This window comes from Barbus barbus (genome assembly GCF_936440315.1).
Source record: "Barbus barbus genome assembly, chromosome: 42".
Lineage (NCBI taxonomy): Eukaryota > Metazoa > Chordata > Actinopteri > Cypriniformes > Cyprinidae > Barbus > Barbus barbus.
In genome coordinates this window covers 9,127,976-9,147,554 of record NC_136720.1, presented here as the reverse complement: position 1 = coordinate 9,147,554, position 19,579 = coordinate 9,127,976, and the positions used below count along the sequence as shown (strand labels likewise).

The following is a 19,579-nucleotide window of genomic DNA, read 5'->3' as shown; positions in this document are numbered from 1 at the left end:
AAGAGGGATGAGAAAAAATAAAAGAGAAGAAGAGGAGAACAAAGTAAAAGAGATGGGAAAGGCCGTGTATTGCCCAACAAATGGAGACCATTTGACCCTAGAGGCCACTGGCCTTTGGAAAGGTCTTTGGTCAAATGACGTAAATATTAAAAAAATATCTGTCCTGTAATCACATTCATATAGCACAATCCCACCATTCAAGAAGAAGAATACAATACACAAACACACAATCAAACTATTCATATACAACCCAAGAAACAAAACATTCATTTCAGCTGGCCCATTTCATTTTGAATCATATGCAAGAATAAAGCCAAGCTAATAAAAAATTGAATTAGTCCTGTGGGTTTTAAATAGTTTTGCCTCAGGACCCAGATTTTACACTGAACCTCAAGTGGCTGTCAGAATCAAACATTTTGATTTATACATTTTATACCGTAAGCTGCATACGCTCAATCATATGGAAAATGATCAATGTAACATAGGCTGAATGAGAACATAATGCTGAAATTTGATGGTTTCATGTAAATAATTAAACACAGAAAACCAATTTTGCTCTGTCTGACCATTTTAATCAGTATTTTATGTAGTCTGGGTCATGTTCCATTTTGTGTTGTGTATTTTTTATGATTTCTGAGGAAGAGGGCATGTCTAAATTGTAATTTGGATCATTTCTACCAAGTGATGATACATAATTGAGTTTGAATGGGTACATGCTTTATGAGGTCAATAACAAAATGTGCCTCTCCTCCATTGTAAAATTTGGTAAATTCATGGCATTCTAACTATACACAATTATATGGTAAACTGCATTTTATTATTTGCATCAGCTTTGTTTTTTTCCTACTTTATGCTACAAACATATTAACCAGCTGAGAACCACTAAATTAATTCAAACTTGGATGAAATGTCTTGAGGGACAGATATGGGGAACAGGGTCATTAGGATCAAGTTAAGGAATTTTTACTGACTCATTTGTTCCTGGATCTCAACACTGATTTGTTAAACCCAGGATGAAGAACATCCTAGGGATTGCACATGATGATGATATTATGAAAGCTTTTGGAATTCTCTTTGGTGCCACAAAAATGACACAAATCTTGCAAGAAGTGACCCATGACTAAACATGAGAACGGGCATTTGTTACTTTAAAGATCCATTGTATTTCTACCAAATCTGACCATTAAAATAACTTACAATTAAAAAGTACAGTATCCAGGCTGTCATTTAAAAAAATATTTTTAACATTACTAAACTGGCAACACCACTTTAAAAATGGCTTAGAAATTGATAATAACTACAAAAATGCACTTTGCTTACATTTCACTGTATATTACAGTTTAATAGTACGATAGCAATAAAGTAAGGCTTTTTAGTGAATTCAGACATTGGTTAAATTATAATTGACTATTACATTACAATTGTGTTCAAAACTGTGCTTTTTTTTTTTTTTTTTTTTACAAATGAACTGTGCATTTATTAGGACATTCTCACCTCAGCTTCATCATTGCTGTCATTTGGCAACACCTCTACTTGCTTAGGATAGTCACGTGCGCCCTCCAGAGATGTCATTTTCTTATATTTCCGCATTGTTAAACTGTCCACCACCCAGAACATTATAGACTGAAACACATATATTTACAGAAATAATTTACATTATATTACATAGATAGATAGATAGATAGATAGATAGATAGATAGATAGATAGATAGATAGATAGATAGATAGATAGATAGATAGCATTACTCTTGAATGACTCACGTTTACAATGAAAGGCACAATCAGCATGACGATAGCCAACTCCAGCTGTGGGTTTGGGATGTAGTCCAGCACCACCTCCTCCAGCTATGACACACAAACACACCAGCGGTCAACGCTTCAAGAAATGCATATCCATCTACTATATATATATATGAAGTCTGCCTATTTCAGTGATTCTACTTAAAAATGTCATGTTTAATTCGATGTGTTGCTTGCAGTTTCTTTGTAATTGTGAAAACTGTTTAAACACCATTTTTTTTTACAGTGTACATGCATATACTGTACAGCTTTTTTCAGCAAAAATGATGAAATTGCATGTACAGACAAAATGTACAAAGCTGTCACTGGGGCAGTACCCTTTCAAAAGGTACTAATATGCACACTTAATGTACTAAAATGTACATTTATAGTATGAATAAGTACTATTTAGGGGTAAATAAGGTACAAAGATGTACCTTTTAGCTATTGTCCCAGTGACAGCTTTGTAGCTTTTCTTCTGAGTGTATTAATTATGCAAGTTAATAAATGCATAGTAGACGAAAAATCGAAATCATGCACAGATAATTGATTCATTATTCCCGCACTAATCCAGATGAAATCTCTGGTCTCTGTCCTCATTACAAAAAGTAATTTGTCTATTTATGTTGATTATAAACAAACAAAAGGAACATAAGATATATATGGGGCTGACTTATTTTTTCACACAAGCATCAAAATGGCTCAAATAGAATTTGTCGTCCTTATGAATGACGTTAGGCTGGAAAATATCCAAACCAATAAAAAATAATAAGCAAACCATTCCCAAAAAAGAGTTATACATTGCTCAAACAAAATCTACCGATTCTAATTGTGTCCATCCTAGGCTGGTATTATTACATTTGGTAGAGGCAAATGATGCCAGGGGGGTGAGTCTGTGTAACAATAACAGAACATTTGAGTGTGTGAATGTTTATCTTACATTGGTCCACCCGGGAATGAGCAGCACCAGAGTGACCACAGTTTTCTCCAGAGCAACAATGAGTAAATACACTGAGCACTGAGCCAGCCAGGCCGCTATCCGAGGAGGATCACCTCAAAGACAGAAAGAGACATTCACAAATTCACTACAATTTATTACATTTTCTGAATGTAGTTGTTAAGTGATAAGTAGCCAAAAAAAAAATAAAACTGTAAAAAATATATATTTTTAAAAATTCCAGAAACAAAATATCAAGAGAAAGGATCTTTTATTAAATAAATATGTATTTATTTATTTACTGAAATATGTCATTTATGTATAAAAATATAAATGAATGCATTTATTTAATGAATAAGCAAATCAATAAATAAATAAACCATGTAATGTGTCAATAAACAAATACATAAATTCCGATATAAAATAATAAATAGATAAATCATGACATTTGGCAATAAATAAATAAGTGTAGACATTTAATTAATTAATACATTTCATTTAATAAAAAAATTAAAAATAAACCATGAAATGTGACAATAAATAAATAAATATAATATGCATATAATATAAAATACACATCATGTAATTAAATTACATTATTACATATTACATTAACACATATTAATTATGCATCAACATATTTAAATATATGTGTTGACATTTCATTTTTTTATTTTGTAAAAGATACATACATTTATTTATTGCTACATAAGTACATTATTTTTATGATTATGTTTTTATTATTTTTTATTGAAAGCTATATTGGCAAATATATTGGTGTATTTAATTAAAGATTTATATATTTGTTTATTAAACAAAAAAATATTTTAAAATAATTCCCCTTAACCTTAATGAATGCTGGTAATTTTATTGTAGTAATAACATTGATATTAGCATCTGAGCACTTTTAATCAGCCTCAAAACATTACTGTAAACTGGAGATGGCGCAGATTCAAAACAGAGATTCAAAAACTGATCTAAGCAGAAAAACAGTCATGAAGAATTGTTTGGCCAAAATCATGTGAAACTATGGGTGTATTCCATCTGCTTTGAGTGCATGTGCACACGTGTGATGTGTGTGTGTGTGTGTGTGTGTAATTTTATTTTTCTATGGTGTTTTACCAAGGGAAAAAGCAAATGTGGGGAAACTACCCAAACAGATTTGAAACATATAACAAACAGCGCCCTCTTGTGGTAACAAACGGCTTAAACAGATGCATCAGTTTCTCTTTTGTTTTGCATTTTTGTTTACGTTTTTCTGATAGTTATGACAGTAGTCTTGGACATTAAACTGACCCCTTATGCCCACTGTTCACCCATTATAACCAGCTTCCATCAGTGTAACTCACCATATTCCCCAAACATAAGCAGTGTTAGATGTTTATGTTCCACTATCTTGGAAACAACCTTCACCCCGACCCAGATCACCAGCATTCCCAATGTGGCATCCAACAGGAAATTCAATAGATATCTGTTAAAAACAGAAAAGGGCCATTCGGCTAGTTTAATGCCAGGTTACAACAATGCACTTGACAATTAATTAGGCTAATAATTGACTCACAGAGAACAGGGATCTTCATTGGTGAGTGTGGACAAGAAAATGTTGGCAAAATGCATGAAAAGAGCCCCAATGGCCTGCTTTGACGTATCAAAGAACCTGAAGAAAACAAAAAAGAGTGAGACTTTGCTCTCTTCTGCGCTATTTTTGTATTATTTGACCATAATTCTGAACTAATGTTTAATATTATTACCAGATCATCCATGGTCTTCTTATTCCGACGGGTTCACGAAACCTCTTCACTGTAAAGACAAAGATGTAAAGACATCTTATTGTTAAGAGTTTTTTGTTTTTGAAAAAAATAAATAAATAAAAAAAAAAAAAATTATATATATATATATTGTGTGCTTACCAAGGCTGCATTTATTTGATCAAAACACATTAAAAATAGTAATATTGTGAAATATTATTACAATTTAAAATATATGTATTTTTAATTTTATATATATTTAAAATGCAATTTATTCCTGTGATGCAAAGCTGAATTTTCAGCATCATTACTTCTGTCAACAGTGTGATCCTTCAGAAATAATACTAATATGCTGATTTGGCACAAGAAACATTTTATCATCGTTATCTAAAACCGTTTTGTATTGCTTAATATAGTTTTGCAATACATTAATTTTTCATGATTTTTTTGATGAACAACATTAACAACAACAGAACACCACTTATTTGAAATCCAACTCTTTTATAACACTATAAATGTCTTCACTGTCACGTTTGATCAATTTAACGTATCCTTACTGAAAAAAACTAGTGCAGTCAAATGATTAATCGCTATATTAATCACATCCAAAATAAAAGCTTTTGTTTACATAATATATGTGTATACTGTGTATATTTATTATGTATATATAAACACACACACACATACAGTATATATTTTGAAAATATTTACATGTATATATAAATATATTTAATATATAAACATAACATATTTTTCTTAAATATATACATGCATGTGTTTGTATTTATATATGCATAATAAATATATACAGTACACACACATATATTATGTAAACAAAAAGTTTTATTTTGAATGTGATTAAACGCAATTAATCGTTTCACAGCACTAATAAAAATATTTATAATTCTGATTAATATCCAATATGTTATAGATGTTCTATAAGGAACACACATTGGTTTGGATGCAATGGAGGGACAAAACTGATACTAAAAGGTTGTCTGTATCAGTTAGTTAACAAAATATCAAATCAAGTGTCATTTATTTTAAATAAATATAGTGCATGCACCCTTATCAAGCAAAATATTTCACAAAATATGTTTTATGGAGTAAAACATCTCTTAAAAAATGAGAGTAAAAATTAACAACAAAAACAGCAAAACTGAAACTTTTAAAAGTAAAATTTTATGTGGTTTACATACTACTTCAGCCTCATTAAATATATATGTATGTTTTTAACAACACTTGATTGAATTAAGATTAAAACACCACACCACTGTCTTATAATTGTCACAGATCGGTCAGGCTCACTCACCCAATCACAACGCACTCCATCACCAGAGTATTAACCACACGCACCTGCAAGCTATCAACACCCTCATCAGTCAGCATTTATAAGCACACACCTCACTTCACTCGATGTCCGATCTCGTTCAGACAGTGGACTCTCTCCATGATATCCTACCGATACATTGAGAGACCTAACTTGTTTACTTACCTGTTGTGTCTTCTCCAGAGTTATCTTCTGCTCCTAGCTCCAACGTCCTCTCCAGTCCCCATCGCATTGTGGATCATCTCCATACTCATCATCTGAGGCGTGTGCTTACTTCCATCTCCGTCCCACGATCTCCTGTGTATCAAGAACCACGGTTACAAGCTCATTCATGTCAAGAAACCTTACATCACTCAGGACACTCACCATTCATCTGCACCCGCACCTGTTGCTGACAATAAACTCACCTGTTTTACCTTTATTCCTTTATCCGAGGGTCATTCCGTGACAGAAGATCGGACCCACAAAGGAGTCAGCATCATGAGTACACCGGACCCTTTCCAGGAGATCGTGGATGCCCTCAAGCGGGTTCTCACTCCACCACCAGTTCCACCATCACCCATACGACCGGACATCCATAACACCATTCCTTCTCCTCCGGGACTTTCCAGTCTCATGGCCAAACCAGCGTCCTTCTCTGGCTCGGCGGAGGAGTGCAACGGATTCCTGCTTCAATGCTCGCTGGTTCTCGAGATGCAACCGCAGCTGTATCCAACCGAAAAAGCCAAGATTGCATTTCTGATTTCCCTGAAGGGGCCAGCTCTCCAATGGGCCGAAACCCTATGGGCACAAGCCGGTACTGTAACCCTTTCCTTCAACAATTTTGTTGCTCATTTCAGAGAAGTGTTTGGCAGACCAGCAAGTGATACCACGGTCAGTGAACAACTTTATCATCTCCGCCAAGGCTCCCTTCCTGTTAATGATTATGCTCTGAAATTCAGAACCCTTGCAGCGGCCAGTGGCTGGAATGAGCGCTCGCTCCTCACTACTTACCGACAAGGCCTCGAACCAAGGTTGCGGCTCCAACTCGCAGCCTCTGATGACGCTTGTGGTCTGGAAAGGTTCATACAGCTATCCATCCGATGTGGCAATCGCATGCAATCTTGCTTTGAAGAACAGCAGCAATCTTCCTACACTCCACTCCTTTGCCGGCCAGACTTCATCAGCCCTCCAGAACCAGGTCAGGAACCCATGCAAATTGATAACACTCGACTGTCCTTGTCAGAGCGGCAGAGACGGCTGACCCTAGGTTTATGTCTATATTGCGGCTCCGGTGGGCATGGGATTGCTACATGCCCAATTCGTTCACCAAGACCTATGATTCGTGTCATTAAGCCTGATATATTAAATATGCAGCCCCTCACCGCTATTGTGAACCTTATTGCTTCCAGTGTCTCCCTTTCAGTACAAGCCCTCCTCGACTCCGGGTCAGCCGGTAATTTCATCTCCGGGAATCTCAGCCGCCAACTCAGTCTCTCGACCACCTCCACCAAAACATCTACCAAGTTCAATCAGTGACCGGCAAACCACTCAGCCGAAGACAGGTGCATCACTGCGTGGGACCCATGCTCGGAATTCGTGCTCTGCATTTAACCCATCCAACATGCGCACACACACAGCAGTGAACACACACACACCGTGAACACACACCCGGAGCAGTGGGCAGCCATTTTATGCTGCAGCGCCCGGGGAGCAGTTGGGGGTTCGGTGCCTTGCTCAAGGGTACCTCAGTCGTGGTATTGAGGGTGGAGAGAGCGCTGGACATTCACTCCCCCCACCTACAATCCCTGCCGGCCGGGGACTCGAACCCGCAACCTTCGGATTACAAGTCCGACTCTCTAACCATTAGGCCACGACTTCCCCAACTGTGTAGGACAGTTACACGAGGAGACGTTACATCTGTTGGTTCTGGAGGATTCCACTGCTGATGTGATCTTAGGGCGCCCCTGGTTTGTGCAACACGATCCCATCATCTCCTGGAAAACTGGTGTGGTCCTGAAGTTGGGCAGTAACTGCTTGCCTGACTGTTTTCCACATGCACCTCAACCCAAGTCTCCTCGATTGATTACACTCCCAGTCAATTCCACATCCATAGAGAGCCCCGTCGACAAACAGTCAGTGGAAATTCCTACCTATTATGCCCCCTTCAAGGATGTGTTCTGCCCGAAGAGGGCCTCCCAGTTACCCAAGCACCGGCCGTGGGACTGTGCCATTGATCTGCTTCAAGGTGAGTCAGTGCCCAGAGGGAAGATATATCCATTATCACTCCCTGAACAGAAGGCCATGGAGGAGTACATTGAGGAGGCTCTGCAACAAGGCTACATTCGCCCGTCCACGTCCCCTGCTGCTTCGAGTTTCTTCTTCATGGCTAAGAAGGACGGAGGTTTGAGGCCTTGCATAGATTACCGGGCACTCAACAAGGCTACGGTGAAATTCCGGTACCCACTCCCCCTCGTCCCAGCGGCATTAGAACATCTCCGTGGAGCCGCTGTGTTCACCAAGTTAGACCTCCGCAGCGCGGAATGTCCGAGGGTCATTCCGTGACAATAATAGTCTGTAGCACACATAAACCAAAATTAAATCAAATAAATTGGAGGGGGGAAAAAACAGCTAAACCACCAATAAAATTAGAAGTGAAATAATGTTATCACTGATGTACATCAAAACAAGTGCTCTCAAGGGAGAGAATAATTGCATTTAATGCCAAAACTCTATGCCAAATATGCTGATAGACATTTCTGGATGTTTTTCAAATATGCAAACGGTTAGTCAATAATCACCAGCCAAACAGAAGCAGGATGATTATTGAATGTCTGAGGAAACTAACAGTGATGACGTCAACAAAGATAAGCAGCCAAAAAGAAGCCAGGAAGTGGCCAGAATAACAAAGAGGAAGTGCATACAGTAAAAACACAAGCATAAGCAGAGCTCTGACAGTGTTTATAAAGTATAAATGTCACAGAACTTCTCCCAGTTTTGTTTTTAGGTAAAATTTATTAATCTATCCTGAAAATGTAAGCCAAACTTCTTACTGGAAAAAATACATGAATAAATAAATGCCAGTCCTCTGATAATAACTAATGATTAGGATGATTTTCTCTGTACACAGCAAAAAGTTTAATGATCAACAGGAACAACACAAATCCATGGTAATGTGTAACTTTAGAAAGGTCAGAGGTCAATTACCATGTATTTGGGGGTTATTCAGTGCGTGACCAAAAAAATAAAAAATGAATAAATAAAAGTGGGAAGTAAGAATCTTCCTAGAAATCTTAATTTCACACACACACAAAAAAAAAAAAAAAAAAATTATCATCCAACAGGTAAAAATCTAAATTCTGATTGCTTGGAAACTTAACTTCTCCTCAACAAGCTGCATGTTTTGAGTTCTCATTCCTATCAGTACCCCATATGTGGGACAAGTAACTCAAAGTTTTAATCTAACACCTAAGTAAATAACATTCTAACACCTCCACATTCACTTTATAAATGATCAGTCAGTAGCAGTTTGAATTAATATTAGGTCAGAATTACCAAATATTAACCAAGGAAACACTACAGTGTATCTTTGAACTGAATGATCATATGACATTGTTAGATATTGGGAAAGAAATAACTCTGGACCTTAGGGTCCAAACGTGAAAGGAAGGTCACATGATTCGAACCCTCCAGCTGGAAGCAGAAGCTTGAGTTTGAGATCTGAGCATCACATGAGCTACAGGAGTCAATGCTGTTATCATGTGTTATCACACAGCTAAACAATCTTATCTTTGAGTAATACTCCTACCTCATAGGAGAAGAGTTTTTTGTTGGAAAGTCCGTTTTTTAACATTTTTACAGACAAAATCCAGTCATTTCAATGGGAATCCATGCAACTGGGAAATTCACATACAGACGAAAGATTTCCCCATGCAAATTTTGCAACAGAAAAAAAAACTTACTAATCTTTTTCATTTTCTGCTGACATCTCTTCACTACTCGATAATGTCAATCAAGAAACAAACAGATCTTAAGGCATTGTTTTTGCAAACTCTGCTTTGTTCATGATCCAATCAATTCCCAGTTGATAAAATCAGCCTACATATTTTCTCACTGAATATCCTGTATTCAGAAATACGCCACATTACGGAAACAAGACGGAGTATAATTCATGTTTACTTAGAGTGGCAAAGTCTAGAGTCCACAATCAAGAAATTAATAAATGTTTATAAAATACTGCAGGTTCCTACACCTTTTTATGACTTTTCCAGTAGTTTGTGATTATTGAATTGTTTTTTATTTATTTAATTTCTATGACATTTCCAACTTTAGAAATCACCATTTTAAGATACCCTAATATTTAAATGTTTTCAATCACCATTTGAAACAAGTATGATTTGTTACTGTCACGGTGCACACAGCAGGGAGGAACAAGGAACACGCAGACGAGGATGTAACTCAAATAATAACAGTCTTTACTGGAGACATCAAGGCAGGGCATGACACAGACAGGAACACCGGGGAGTAACGAGTAAACCAGACGACATCAAACTGAACAGGCAGGACTATAAATACACAGGTAAATCATAGATAACGAGACGAACACAGCTGGACAATAATTAACTAATGATTACATATAACAAGGACAGGAAACAAACCAAATATGGACACAAGAGGCAGGAACACATGACACACACGACAGAGGACTGACAGTTACCAGGTGACTGTAATATTAGATGCTAGTCACCAACATCCTACACTCTTAAAAATAAAGTTGCTTCACCATGCCATAGAAGACCTTTTTTCTAAATGGTTCCATAAAGAACCTTTAACATCTGAAGAAACTTTATGTTTCACAAAAGGTTCTTAGTGGAGAAAGAAGGTTCTTCAGACTATAAAAAAAGTAAGAAAGAGATGGTTCTTTAAAGAACGGTTGACTGAATTGTTCTTTGTGGAACCAAAAATGGTTCTTCAAATGCATCGTTATGAAGAACTTTTAAGCACCTTTATTTTTAACAGTGTGACACTACACCACTCATTTGAAAATAAAAATGATGTATGAGATGGAGACTGAAATGTGGTATAAAAATTAAGTGAAAGAAAAACATTTAATAGGGCCCAAGTTTATGTGTGGATAGGTGTGTATGCTGTCAAGGTTTTGTTTATTTAGGTCACTGAAGGATATTATAAAATGCAGTGCTATTGATTCAAAGTCATTAAGTTTCCTTATTGCTTGAAGGTTAAACACTTCAGATCTTCAACTGGCACACAATGAGAAGAGTGAATGCATTAAAAGCACCAGGAAGAAGGAAAAAAACTAATTACAAGACACTAAGGCGGAATCAGAATAAATATTATTTCAATGTGTTTTTGTAAATATCTTGCTTAGCCTAAATATGTGTCAATTTTTGTTTCAATATTTAGATAGATTAAACCTAAGTACATGAACAAATGTAATTGTATTGTTGTAATTTGTCATTTTAAGATCAATTGCAAGTAACTACTATAGCTGCTATTTTCTATACTGAGAACACTAAACAGTAAACATGGCTTAATCTATGTTTCATACATGTTCATTAAATGAATACAATATTTTGTACTTTTTTGGAGTACCATATAAATACAATCCTATATAAATATGCTAATCATTTAGCACCAAAACCAAGTTTAAATAAAAAAAAAAAACACAATTTCAAGCATCACTGTACCACATTACAGTCATGGCCAAAAATATTGGCAATTTATCCCTGTGTTCACCAAGCCCATCTTGAGCAATTTTTTTAGTTTCATCTGACCATAGAAGCCAGTCCCATTTGAAGTTCCAGTCGTGTCTGATAACTGAATATGCTGGAGTTTGTTTTTGGATGAGCTAGGAGAATTTTTCTTGAAATTCTCCCAAACAACATGTGGTGATGTAGGTGCTGTTTGACCATTTTTTTAAGGTTTTCTGACCCCAAGACTCAACTATTTTCTGCAATTCTCCAGCTGTGGTCCTTGGAGAGTCTTTAGCCACTCAAACTCTCCTTCTCACCGTGCATTAGGACGATATAGACACACGTCCTCTTCCAGGCAGTTTCGCAACATTTTCTGTTGATTGGAAATTCTTAATTATTGCCCTGATGGTGGAAACGGGAATTTTCACTGCTCTAGCTCTTTTCTTAAAGCCACCATTGTAATGGATGATTAAGGGAATTTGGGCTTTGTTTTCCCTCCTATTTATATTTCTGTGAAACAGGAAGCCATGTCTGGATAATTTCATGTTCATAATCACCCTGGAGTGCTCAAAATTGTGAATATGAATGGGGATATACTTCAGAGGTATTTTACTCATAAGAATTTCTAGGGGTGCCAATAATTGTGTCCAACGTGTATTTGAGAAAAAAACATTTATTTCATAATGATATTTCTCCCCATTTTAAATTCTAATTATTCAAGATTTTTTTTTTTTTTAATAAAAGATCAAAAGGATTAACAATGCAATTAATTTTCACAGCCTTCTTACCAAGGGTGCCAATATTTTTGGCCATGACTGTACCTCCATGCAATTGCTATCAAACAAGACTGTAAACAAACAAACCCCAAGCCACGTGCTACATCATATCCGTAATCAGAAAAAAAGAAAGAAGACACAGAAACATCGTTTCATTTGCGGTTTGGTTTAAAAAGCGAAAGAAACTTACACATTAAAGTGCTGAAAGCCAGAACAGCCAACAAACCCTGAATAAAAACACTGAATCCGTCCATCAGAGATCCGTCCACGCAACCCTGATAGTCCAGACCCACCAAATCACTCATATTACTGCTGCTCCTCCAAAAAACAAACATGTTTACGTGTAAGAATCAAAAGAAGAGTCGATCTTATCCTTTTCGGCACAGAAATCCTCGCGCAAACGACTTCACTGGCGAGAAGCCAAGCAGACCGAAGAACCGAGATCGCATTGGCTATACAACACCGGCGCTGTTGAAGTCGTATCGAAATTGAGCGATGTGGCACAAGACAAAGCATTTCTCTCAGGTCACTTTCTTTCTTTCCTTCTTTCTTTCTTGTTATTGAGTCAACAAGGGGGGAAAGGAAAGCGGCTTGACGTCACCTCCTGCTGCTATCTCTCTTTAATGCACACACCAGGACAAGCGTCTTATATTATTTTTTTTAGTTACACTTTATTTTAAGGTGTCCTTGTTGCAATGTAATAATACATTTAAGTACTGAGTAATATTAATTAACTACATGTGATCCTGGACCACAAAACCAGTCATAAGGGTAAATTTCTTTAAACGATTTATCTGAAATCTGAATAAATAAGCTTTCCATTGATGTATGGTTTGTTATAATAGGACGATATTTGGCTGAGATACAACTATTTGAAATATCTGGAATCTGAGGGTGCAAAAAAATCTAAATATTGAGAAAATCGCTTTCAAAGCTGTCTATATGAAGCCCTTAGCAATGCATATTACGTTTTGAAATATTTACAGTAGGAATTTTACAAAATATCTTCATGGAACATGATCTTTACGTAATAATGCTTTTTGGCAGAAAAGAAAAATCGATCATTTTGACCCATACAAAGTAGCCTATTGTTGGCTATTGCTACACCCGTGCTACTTAAGACTGGTTTGGTAGTGCAGGGTCACATATGGTTAGGGTTAGGATTAGGGTTTGGTTTAGGTAATTATGCATATAATTATGCATAATTAATTGTTATTATAATATAAGTACATGTAACATAAAAGTGTTACCTTTTTTTCCTTTCTTTTGAAATTATATTATATTATATAGAGTACAACGAAATCAGATGCAAAACATGTTCTTTAAAAAAATTATAAAATAAATAAATCATATGACCAGGATGTTAACCCTGGGGGGGTATTGCACCAGGAAGAGGGTCATCTGACCTCAGTTTTCAAAAGTAAACTTACCTGAGAATATGAGAAAAAAAAAAACATGTTTCCTACGTGTAGTCTTTTTTATTTATCTGTATTTTATTTGAAACCAAAGTTAAAAAATAGAAGTTGTTGATGGACCTCTTGGAATAGGGCAATCAATTGTTCTAATCAATCTCAGGGTATTTTGTGTGATGCTTCTGCTGATCTCTTGGACCTTATAAAATCTTTAAGTAAACCATTCACAAAACACTGAAAAATACAGTTGTTTTTCAGAAGTTACCACAGCAGCCAACCTCTCATAAAAACATTGCTGCAAATCAGGTTTATAAGCACTAAATTAATGTTCCTCAGCCTTTTTTAAGCCACTTTTCAGCTGTGACAGACAGTAAAAGGAGTGTAATGGGGTGGGACAGCTTCAATGATCCATAACTCTAAAGACATTAAATTATGCAATGCAACAATGAGGCAGAACATAGGAGCACAGCTGAAGCATGTCAAACAAAAAAACAATTCCATAGCATCAGAAATAGATTTGACTTCAAAGAACTAAAACAGTTGTAGGACATATAAGCAGTATAGGACAATGAGTCAGTTCATCAAACTGTATTATGGCTTATAAAAATGATCCCATGGTAAATCAGTAGGAAATTACTCAAGTTTACTATCGATAACTTTGACTATGGAAATCATCATATTGTGTGGCATTTTTTTCACTAAGATTGACTTTATTTACTATATTTAGGAGCTGTTATCACAGCTGTGTACAGCAGATTTAGCTAGGGCTAGGAAACACTGTGGTAGGAACACCGTGCTAGATTTTGTAGTGAGGAACAAGAATGAGGGTGGACAGAGTGCCACCACTGGCAGAGAAATGCTAGGGCTCATTGGGGAGCATGGATGTATCCCTCAGTGTAATGGGACAGGCAGATTCTTCTATCTTAATTAATGAACTGATCCGATTTGAACTCACATCTGCCTCCTGGCAGACAAGACTTAACAAGCTCATTGAGACCAAAGTGATATAAGCCCTTAAAAGTTTTCTCCTCCCAGTCCACAAAGCTCGATTGAGCACAAAAGCACTCTGTACAGTCCTCAGTGGTGTCTCTCCCCGCCAAAGGCACACAAACTAATCTGCTGGATCCATGGGTAGTGGTCAAGTCTTCTATAATGTTTTGGAAAGATCACCTTTAGATTGTATCTAAATAAATAAACAAACAAAGGTAATTCCTACTGAGCGTTAGCATGTTTTTAAAGATTTTAATTTTAAGGGTCTTGTCAGGTAACGATTTTAACAGTGTAGTTAGAAATCTTGAACCTGATATTTTGAAAATCATTATAAAACAGGTCTGTAATGCGCTAGATATTTTCATTCACATACTTTTCTGAAGGCCTAAACTATCGGCTAATGTCCAGAGCTAATTTCCCTAGGCAAAACTTTCAGTACACAGCATGGAGAGGATAAAGTATTGACCCACATTGTCTGTCTCCTCTCACAAGGTCGCTGCTCCAACAGTGGTAATCTGTCCCTGGACGTGCTTGTCACTGCAGTCTCCTCTTGTAGATTAAGCTCAAGGCATGAACCATCTGTTACTGTAACATCACTAAGTGGAAGCATGGCGCTTATTAGAGTAGAGCAGTTTTTTGGGGTGGACTAGGAAGTTCACTTTGTTTGAGTACATAGTGTTCTAATTGAAGGTGCGATTGGTTTAGAGTAATGGTGTTGCCTGATAAACTAACTCCTATTTCTGCACTGATGCTATAGAGAACACTTTTTATTTTTTGCTCTGGAGGAGTTACTTTACAGTGAGCTGTAAACTGTAAAGTATCATAATGATGTCAATTTAAATTCAGCACAGCAATAAATACTGTTACCACAGGATGGCAATGGAGGACAAGATGAGCACTGAATTTGTATGTCTGAAATAGGATTGTAATTTCTAAACAATATTACTTGCTGCATTCATTATTAAATTAAAAATATGCTTTGTTCATTAATAAAAACAATACATTGTTTTTACATTCATTTGTAAATAGATATATGGTAACATTCAGTTGTGATGAATATGTACACTGTAAAATGTATTTGCTAGGTAACATATGGCTTCTAAATTAAGTGACAAAAAAATTGAAGTTTTAAGATGAGGTTATGATTAAGATTGTTATTAACTTGTTATAACGTATCCGACATTGCCATAGTCATATAATAGCTAGTCATAAAGTAATAGTTTTGTAAATGAAAGTTAGGCTATATTTACTTTAGCTATTTTGTTTTTGACTATTATAATGACTCTCGTGAACTTTAATGACTTCAAACTGAAAGCATGACTTTAACTTTTTTTTCTGAACTTTTATTTGTGAAATATTCTGTATTTTAAATCTTGTCCTTATTTAAGCTAGCCTACATAATGTCACCAAAATATGACTGTTGTGGAAAAGATATAGCTGACAGAAGGAAGAAAATGACAAATAAATTATAGAAACAATATGAAAATGTTTCTTTCTTTCTTTTTGAGTGTTAATATATTAAAAAATCACTTTAAATTATACTTACAAACATGGTAGTAAACGACACTCCACATGTAAAGAGCTCAATGGTTTTTGCGTAAGTGTGAAGAAATAATCAAATAGATGATCAAGATGAAAAACAAATGAGGTTGCAACAGCAGCCCTCTTTTGTTTACACTGTGTATCAAAACCTACATAGAGAGCATTTCATTAGCATTTCTACCACGTTCTCTTACAGCATTTTTGGCCATCGAAATGTCTAAAGCGTCCAAAAACGATGCATGCGTCAATGATACCCAAAAGTGCTGCATGCGCCCATGAATGCCCAATACTGTCCGTGCAGGCGGCTCGCAAGGTTTTAAGACAGCCATGAGTTTCCCCACACGAGGGAGGCGGAGGCTCGGGCCCGTTTCTATTTATAATGGGCTGAACAAATTTTGCAACTGTAAAGGTCAATGAAGGAGTCGGCTTGAAAATAATCTGTAGATGTTGAGACATGCGCAGATGCGGGATGATGCCATATTGGACACACACACACACACACACCGCTCCTGCTTCAACCAGAACACCGGATCACTCAATTCAGATAGACGGAGAAAACTCGCTTAAGGTAAAAGCAACATTATCAGCACGAACTTCATTCTGTAATAGTGATCGTGACTAACGCGGACTCGCGCTTCTTTGCGCGAATTTCCGCGTCCAGACGCTTTTTCCTCGTTAAAAACATTTGGAGGTTGTTCTTAACAGTCAGAAATAAACAGAAGCGTCTGCATAAGAGTTGACAAAACGGTCCGACAATTAACCTAACCTTATTTATACGTAACACGAATGTCGAGCGACCGCACTTTCGATTCTGCCGATGAATATATGTGCGATCCGAAGAGACGCGCGCCGGGAATGTCGTGAAGAAATAGCGTTTATGTAACAAGCGATATTTTCGTGTCGTGTCCTTCCTCAAAGCGACTCTCTCTCTCTCTATTGACTTTATTTTCAAACTGCCATTTGACCTCCTTTCGATTTCAAAGGACACAGCGTTCAGGCGTAAATATCCACACTTAAGTTGACATATTCGGGAGGTGTTTATAAAATGTTTTGAACGCCTCGAACCGGTCGGGGAACGTGATTCAGGTGCGCAGAATATAAGACGATATACTCGTTCCTCATGTGTCAAATCCACTTCAACATGGCGGGTTAAGGTGTGTTAAAACTGCCACGCAAAATCTTTGAAGAAGGAAAAAATAAAACCGCACTGGTTACGCATTCGGTTTTCGTTTCGTTCGCTGCACCTGGCCGTGCTTTAATGAATTAAATTTAAAGTTGTAGTTTGGCGACGTCGGTGGAGTTTTTTTCCGCTGCAATACTTTTTATTACACATGCTCATACAATATTTCCTGTTTCGCTTTGTACACTCAATAGAGCCATCATTTTATTCGCATATTATTCCTGTTAAATTTCAAAAAGCTATTTATTAAGACGCTACACGCTTGTGTTCTTCTCAAATCAATGATTTTGAATTAAAAGTGATTAATTTTCCGCAAAAAATACGAGAAGCTATTTTTTTTTGATTAACCTTTATATTAGTGGATGTCGCTGTGAATCCATGGGTTTTATTCAAACTGATGGCAGTAATGAAGGAGAAATGAGTCACGCGTTTGGAGATGAGATGAAATTATGATTATTATTAATGCTCTGCCTGACCTGAAAGAGATGAACACGAATAAATCTCTTCACGTCTACGCTGGTAGCCTTTTTAAACTATCAAATAGCAGGCCCATTTATTAAAAAGCATTTGTTTAGCCTAATTAAACCGGTCTGCCATTAGAAATAAAGAGCTACAACACTTCAAGACGAAAGATACGACACCTGTCCGGCGCGAGTTAGGGAGAAGAGGTTGACCCGCTAATAAGGCCTCAAAACTAAGTCAACACAAAAGGTTGGAGGTCTTAAAAGTGTCCTACGTATTATATTTTAGATTCAGGAGCCACAAAAGTTTACGAGTTATCGACTGTATTGCGGCCAAATAGACGGTAACCATAGCAACTGTACGTAGCTTGAGCACGTACAGTAGGCCACATAAACAAAACCTGACAAATACGTTTTAATTATTACGAAATGTGTGATATATCACAGAAACGTTAAAAAAGTATAGCCTACTTTGTATTTGGGGTTGCGCGAGATTCACTAACGTTTTGTGCCCTGAATTAGGCAGTAGTTGCAGAGTATAGCCTAATTCGCACACATGTAAAGTACTGGGAAGCAATATTTAAAGCACTAACAGTGTCTGATGTGCATTGTGAGAGAGATATGCGATACGTTATAGGGTAATTAGATAGTTTACCCTCGGGTCGCGCAGATCGGGTGACTGCTGCTCTTCTGTTGTGGATTGGATAATAATTTACATTCAGCCCATTGTGATGTCATTGAGGACGTCACAACGTGAGCTTGAAAGCAAATGTTGGTGGCCTCCAGACAGACTTTCACATGTATGATGATTCATTTAAATGGGAACTTATAAACATCTTGCAGTGCAGGAATGCATGGGCAGTGGCTTATGCAAAGCTACTATCCTACATCCTACACATATTATCTATCAGCTCACTTAACATACCAACAGCAAAAATGTCCCTTTATAAGGTCACAAAGTTGTTTTTAGAGAGAATTACGACATGGGTATTTTCTAAAGAGAAAATAGATAGGAACTGAATACTGTGGTGATGCCATCATGTTGTGTTTTTTGAGAAGTGGTGTCATCCTATTTCAGTTCAAGACTAATGCTTTAATGGCAGCACTTTAGTACAGGGAAAAATCCTCAATATGAACTAGTTGCTTATTAGCATGCCTATTATTAACATATTGGCTGTTTATTAGTAAGCACATATTGTGCACGACCATATTCTACATCCCTAATCCTACCCAATACCTAAACTTAACAACTACCTTACTAACTATTAATAAGCAGCAAATTAGAAGTTTATTGAGGCAAAAGTCATTAATGGTTTGCTAGTGAGAATTGGACCTTAAAATAAAGTGTGACTGCTTTAATATATAATGCTTTATAAAAAAAAAAAAACAGGTAACACTTTAGAATAGGGAACACTTATTCACTATTAACTATGACTTTTCCCCTCAATAAACTCCTAATTTGCTGCTTATTAATAATTAGTAAGGTAGTTGTTAAGTTTAGGTATTGGGTAGGGATGTAGAATAAGGCGTTAACATGTGCTTAATTACTACTAATAAATATCTAATATTCTAGTAATATGCATGCTAATAAGCAACTAGTTAAGAGACTTTAAAATAAAGTGTTACCGAAAAACATCAGGTATAAGTGGCAGAAAAAAGATAGGGACAAGTCAATTTTTTTCTAACTTGTCTGAAGCAAATTCATAGTCGTTGGATTAAATGTAATGAAC

General features: G+C 36.5%; 2 protein-coding genes across 2 annotated transcripts in view; one reads left to right on the top strand and one right to left on the bottom strand.

Moving 5' to 3' along the window:
* Positions 1–1,459: 1,459 nt before the first annotated feature.
* Positions 1,460–12,569, bottom strand: LOC306861826 (store-operated calcium entry regulator STIMATE-like; the record flags this gene model as incomplete). Its single annotated transcript, XM_079404313.1, has 7 exons — positions 1,460–1,623; positions 1,763–1,846; positions 2,721–2,833; positions 4,067–4,188; positions 4,279–4,374; positions 4,469–4,517; positions 12,455–12,569. 7 exons carry the CDS (start codon positions 12,567–12,569, stop codon positions 1,480–1,482), a joined length of 723 nt encoding a protein of 240 aa, XP_079260439.1. The 3' UTR covers positions 1,460–1,479.
* A 4,097-nt stretch (positions 12,570–16,666) lies between these two features.
* Positions 16,667–19,579, top strand: part of LOC306861286 (scm-like with four MBT domains protein 2) — a 52,857-nt gene continuing 49,944 nt past the window's right edge. Inside the window, exon 1 of the mRNA XM_079403476.1 lies at positions 16,667–16,776. The gene's annotated coding sequence lies outside the window, so the exon portion shown is untranslated. The remainder of the gene's footprint in view (positions 16,777–19,579) is intronic.